At 57.8% G+C, this 6,407-nt stretch overlaps 1 protein-coding gene across 1 annotated transcript in view; it reads right to left on the reverse strand.

Annotated features, from left to right (window-relative positions):
- The window catches only part of Vipr1 (vasoactive intestinal peptide receptor 1), a 19,624-nt gene extending 13,450 nt beyond the window's left edge, over window positions 1-6,174 (reverse strand). The window contains exon 1 of the mRNA XM_013030239.1: window positions 6,154-6,174. Coding sequence (XP_012885693.1) covers window positions 6,154-6,174 — 21 coding nt within the window. The remainder of the gene's footprint in view (window positions 1-6,153) is intronic.
- Window positions 6,175-6,407: the final 233 nt, after the last annotated feature.

Genomic DNA, 6,407 nt, shown 5'->3' on the forward strand with positions numbered 1-6,407 from the left:
ACGGACGTCGCCGGGGACTAGGTGTGGGAGGGGCGAGCAGGATGGGTGTGTACGAAAGGGCGGGGCTTTGCCTGACGGACACTGAGGATAGGTGAGGAGTGGAGGGGGGCGTGTCCATGGAGGGGGCGGGGCTTGCGGGACGGCCGACAGGTCTAGGTGTGTGGAGCGTGCCCCGGGGGACGTGTCCATGGGAGGGGCGTGGGTGGGGATAGGTGGGGAGCGAGGGGGCGTGTCCGGACGGGGGAGGGGCTTCTCTGACGGACAGCTGGTCCCGCCAATGGGGCGGCGGAGGGCGGGGTTTCCCCCTAGCGCAGGTGTAAGGGGTGGAGCAAGGTCTTCACTCTTGCAAATGGGGTGTCCCGGTGAGAACCCTCGCTCTGCCCCACCAGCTCTAGACGGTGCGCGGGGCTCCCCGCGTCAGGTCAGGCGCGCGCTCCTCTTTGGATCACTTCCCCCCTTCCCTTCCCACACGCGTGCTTGCACACGCCTGCACGCTTGCACACACGCGTGTCTGTACACGCACACACGCATGCCTTCTCACGCATGCCTTCTAACGCATGCACGCTTGCACACACGCGTGTCTGTACACGCACACACGCTTTCACACACGCATGCACGCTTGCACACACGCACATCTGCACATGCATGCACACTTGCACACACGCATGCCTGCACACGCACGCGAGCTTGCACACGCGCGCGTCTGCACACACATGCGCACAGTGTTTGCACGCTCATTTATGCTTTGCACGCGTGCGGGTGTGCACGCGTGCCCGCTTTCACATGCATGCATACGGGCATGCTTGCACGCGTGCACACGCGCGTGTCTGCACACACGCACGTTTGCACGCGCGGTTGCACGCCCTTGCACGCTTGCTTGCAGCGCGCGCACATTTGCACACCCGTGCCTGCTTGCACACCCAGGCTGGGGCGGGGGACCTGTGTCTCGCACCCACCCCGGGGTCCTCGGGATCCCCAGGCGAGGCTGGGTGAGGCTCCAGCGCCCTCGCGTGGACAGCAGCGGGGTGCGGGGTCCCCGGCTCGCTGGCTGCTGCTGCTGCTCAGTCTGGGGAGACTGAGGCCTGTCTCCTCCTGTCCCCTCCCAACCACCATCCTTCTCCCCATGCTCAGAGGCCTGGTGATGGGAGACCCGGGGTGAGGGAGGGTGGGGTGGATGGATCAGAGAGATAGAGAGAGGCCCAGATGTGTCCCCCCTTCCTTGTCTGGACTCAGTGCACACTATAAGGCCTGCCTTGTGATGGGGGGGGGTCTCCAATTCTCCCTCCCTCCCTCCCCCTCTCCCCCCCCCCTCTCTCCAGCTCACTCTTGTTGGGGTGAGCTCGAGGCAAATGAGGGATGAACTTTGTGACTTCTCTCCGAATGCTTGCTCACCTCTCGGTCCTCTCCTTCCTCTTTCCCATCCCTCCCCTCCCTCCCTCCTTCCTCTCTCTCCCTCTCTCCCTCCCTCCTTCTTCTCCTCCAGTGTAGGAGACGGATCACATGCCCACTCACGCCTGTCCCCCCAGCTGCTGGGGAGGCTGAGATCCGGAGGATGGCGGTTCCAAGATCAACCGGGCAGGAAAAGCCTGGGAGACTCGTGTGTGTGTGTGTGTGTGTGTGTGTGTGTGTGTGATCGCCCACGAACCACCCAAAAGTAGGAGTGGAGCTATGGCTCAAAGAGGAAGAAAGTCAGGGCTGGGAAGGTGGCTCAGTGGTAGAGCGCTCGCCCAGCATGCATGAAGCCCTGGATTTGATTCCTCAGCACCACATACCCAGAAAAAAGCTAGAAGTGGCGCTGTGGCTCAAGTGGTAGAGCACCAGCCTTGAGCACAGAGAGGCTCAGGGACAGCGCCCAGGCCCTGAGTTCAAGCCCCAAGATTGGCAATGAATAAGCCCCAGTCCTGGGGCTTGAACTCTGGGCCTGGGCGCTGTCCCTGAGCTCTTGAGCTCAAGGCTGGTGCTCTCCCACTTGAGCCACAGCGCCACTTCTGGTTTTCCCATAGTTTCATTGGGGATCAGAGTCTCATGGACTTTCCTGTCCTGGGGCTGGCCTCGAGCCGCGATCCTCCGGATCTCAGCCTCCTGAGTAGCTGGGATGACAGGCAGGAGCCACTGGTGCCTGCCTGGTGCCTGGGGCTTTTCGAAGCTGTTCTTTCACTTAGGCTCAAATCTCCCTGCTGGCTCCTTCATGAATTTACAGGGGGTGAAGCCAGCCAGGAGGTGGGAGGAGAGGGGGGGGGAGACTTGTCATCCCTCGTGAGTCTGCTGCTTTACTCATTCTCCTGCCTCTTCCAGGTCCCAGCCACCTCCCAGCATCCTTTGCTCTGCCAGGCAGGTGCCCAGCCTGGGGCTGCAGAAATCAGGGCCAGGGCGCTGCTGCCCAAGGCCGGCGCTCTACCGCTTGAGCCACGGCGCCACTTCCGGTGTCCTGGTGGTTCACTGAAGAGAAGAGTCTCACAGACTTTCCTGCCCGGGCTGGCTTTGAACTGCGATCCTCAGATCTCAGCCTCCTGAGTAGCTGGGATGACAGGCGTGAGCCATGGATGCCTGGATCCTCCTCCTCTTCTCCTCTTCCTCCTCCTTCTCTTCCTCCTCCTCCTCTTCCTTCTCTTCTTCTTCCTCCTCTTCCTCTTCTCTTCCTCCTCCTCTTCCTCCTGCTCCTCCTCCTTCTCTTCCTCCTCCTCTTCCTCCTCTCCCTTCTCCTCCTCCTCCTCTTCTCCTCTTCCTCCTCCTCTTCCTCTTCCTCCTCCTCTTCTCCTCTTCCTCCTCCTCTTCTCCTCTTCCTCCTCCTCTTCCTCTTCCTCCTCCTCTTCTCCTCTTCCTCCTCCTCCTCCTCTTCCTCCTCCTCTCCCTTCTCCTCCTCCTCCTCTTCTCCTCTTCCTCCTCCTCTTCTCCTCTTCCTCCTCCTCTTCTCCTCTTCCTCCTCCTCCTCCTCTTCCTCCTCCTCTTCTCCTCTTCCTCCTCCTCCTGTTCCTCCTCCTCTTCTTCCTCCTCTCCCTTCTCCTCTTCCTCTTCCTCCTTCTCCTCTTCCTCTTCCTCCTCCTCCTCTTCTTCCTCCTCCTCCTTCTTCTCCGTGGATTTTTTAGGTTTCTTTTCCCACTTTTCTCGGGAGCACAGCGAGGCTCCAGTGGGGAGTCTCTAGCGCTCACCCCACTGGGGAGGTTTGGGGGTGAGGAGGGGTGAGAGGTCCCCTCCTGGGGGGCAGCAGGTCTGGGGGGGGTCAGGGCAGCTCGGGCCCTCCCTCTAGCCTCGCTTCCAGACAATTCCACACGACCGATTCCAGCCCCCTCCCACCCCTGGACCCCAGCCTGACCCACCCCCACCGCAAGCCCGGCCACAGACCCCACAGACCCGCGTCCACCGCACCCTGACTGGCCCAGGCCACCACGCAGGGGTGAGGAAGCGAAGGCCAGGGTCCTGGGGCCGGGGGCACAGGGGAGGGAGGTCGAGGTCCACCTGCGCCTTCTCCCTCCCCTCCGTCCCTCCTCCTGGGTGCCGGGCCGGCCGCACCTGGGTGCACACAGGCCTGGGTCAGCCCCCGAGGTCGCTGCCCTCCGGGCCTGGAGCTCGGAGCCCGGGGCCCCTGCGAGGACACTGTGTGGCTCTTCCCCAAGACACCAGAGGCCAGCCGAGCCCAGACTCCCGGCTTTCTCCCAGGACGCCGCTTCAGGTGTGTGTCATGCCGGGCTGGGCGTGGAGGGCATGCCTGTAATCCCATGCCTGTAAACCCCGCCCAGGTGGAAGCGTGAGACCTGGTCTGACAAAATAATAATAATAAATAATAATAAAAGGCCTGGGAATAGTTGTTCAAGTGGTAGGTAGGGCCTGAGGCTAGGAATTCAATCCCCAGTGTGCGTGGTGGGGGGAAGGGGAAGACAGACAGACAGAGAAGCAGATAGACAGGCAGACACAGAGACAGGCAGACAGACACAGAGACAGACTGACAAGCAGTCAGACAGACACAGAGACAGACAGGCAGACAGACTCAGAGACAGACAAGCAGACAGAGAGACAGATAGGTAAACAGACAGACACAGAGACAGACTGACAAGCAGACAGACAGACACAGAGACAGACACACTCAGAGACAGACAAGCAGAGACAGACACACTCAGAGACAGACACAGATACAGACTGACAAGCAGACAGACAGACACAGAGACAGACACACTCAGAGACAGACAAGCAGAGACAGACACACTCAGAGACAGACACAGATACAGACTGACAAGCAGACAGACAGACACAGAGACAGACAGGCAGACACACAGACTCAGAGACAGACTGACAGACAGATAAACACAGAGACAGACATACAAGCAGACAAACACACAGAGACAGATAGGCAGACAGACAGACACAGACACAAACAGGCAGACAGACACACACTGAGATAGACAGACAGACAAGCAGACAGACTCAGACACAGACAAGCAAACACAGACAGACAGAAACAGAGACAGGCTGATAGACAGACTGACTCAGAGACAGATAGACAAGCAGACAGACAAGCACGCAGACACACAGAGACAGATAGGCAGACAGACAGACACAAACACAGAGTCAGAGACAGACACAGACACAGAGTCAGAGACAGACTGACAAGCAGGCAGACAGACACAGACAGGCAGACAGACACAGACAGACAGACACAGAGATAGACTGACAAGCAGACAGACAGACACAGACAGGCAGACAGACACAGACAGACAGACACAGAGATAGACTGACAAGCAGACAGACAGCCCCTGTCTTTATGCTGGGCCCAGAAGAGAAAGATAATAGTAATGAGAATAACAATGACAACAACAACAACAACAACAACAATAATAATAAATAACCCTGGCTCGCTGCAGCCTGGGTGGAGATGCCATGATCGCCTGGCGGAGTTGGAAGCCGTGGCTCACGGCTGCCCCCTGCAGGTGCTGACATTCATCTGTGAATTTCCATTTGAATCTGTCCAGTTTCCTTTATTGTTTGGCTGGTAACCCGAGGCGGGATTTGGCCTTCACAGGTTGCCCGAGATGGAGCACATTCCCTTCCGCACACGCTGTCACCAGTCCCCTTGGTCTCTCCCTTCTGCCTGTCATCCTGGCTACTCAGGAGGCTGAGATCTGGAGGATTGAGGTTCGAGGCCAGGCTAAGGCAAGGAAAGCCCCTGAGATTCTGACCTCCAGGGAACCACTTGGAAAAAGTCTCCAGTGGTGCCGTGGCTCAAGCGGTAGAGTGCCAGCCAGCCTGGAGCACAAAGAGGCTCGGGGAATTTTCCTGGTTCTGGGTAACAAATTTAAGGTGGGACCCAGGTTGGAAAAACAAAAAAAAAAAACTGGGGAGAAAAGAAGGAAAATGGGAATCGCTTAGGTTCAGATGTCTCTAGAAGGCCTGCATTATTATTATTGTTAGATTATGGCCAGTCCTGAGCCTTGAACTCAGGGCCTGGGCGCTGTCCCTGAGCTTCTTTGTGCTCAAGGCTGGTGCTCTACCATTTTGAGCCATATAGATAGATAGATATGGCGCCAATTCCGGTTTCCTGATGGCTCCTTGGAGATCAGAGTCTCATGGACTTTCCTACCTTAGGCATGGCCTAGAACTGCGATCCTCCGGATCTCAGCCTCCTGAGATGCTGAGCTGGGAGGCTGGGAGAGAGGCTGTACTGCACGGTGGTTGGCTTTGGTTTTGAACCCCTCCAAGGGATCTGGTTTATCTCCCCCAAGATCCAACCAATCAAACAGCCTGGCAATGAACCCCAGACTGGGCCTAGGTCCAGATAGAAGAAACATCGCAGCCAGTCCGGCATCTCAGCTACTCAAGAGGTCTGAGATCGAGAGGATCGCAGTTCGAAGCCAGCCCCAGGGCATCCAACACCCAGAAACTCTCAACTCCAGTGAATTAGCAAAAGACAGGAAGTGAAGGTGTGGCTCACGTGGTAGAGCACCAGCCGGGAATGAAAAAGCTAATGGAAAGAGAGGCCCAGGCCCTGAGTTCAAGTGTCCCCCCACCCTGTTTGTGCTACAAAACTAGGCGTTTTACCACTTGAGCCACAGCACCACCTCTGGCTTTTTTCTGAGTGGTTGAATTGGAGATGAGAGGCTCGTGGACTTTTTCCTGCCCAGGGCTGGCTTCGAACCACCATCCTCTAGATCTCAGCCTTACCGAGAGGAGCTGGTGTGCCATCTAGCATCTCTGCCACCAGGTGGCAGTGTCGCCACACCCGGAGGAGCCCAGGGACACCAGAGAACTTGGATAGCTGTGCTGGAAGGTTCTCAGGGGAAAGTAGAGTAGGGGTGCGGGGAGGGGTGTCTCAGGCTCTGGGGTCACAGGGTTAGCAAAGCTGGGGGGTGGGGGGAGATTTCTCGTGACTTGTCTGCACCTTGCACTTCTGTCTCATCAGGTCTTTAAAAACATTG

This window comes from Dipodomys ordii, unplaced genomic scaffold (assembly GCF_000151885.1).
Source record: "Dipodomys ordii isolate 6190 unplaced genomic scaffold, Dord_2.0 Scaffold128, whole genome shotgun sequence".
Classification (NCBI taxonomy): domain Eukaryota; kingdom Metazoa; phylum Chordata; class Mammalia; order Rodentia; family Heteromyidae; genus Dipodomys; species Dipodomys ordii.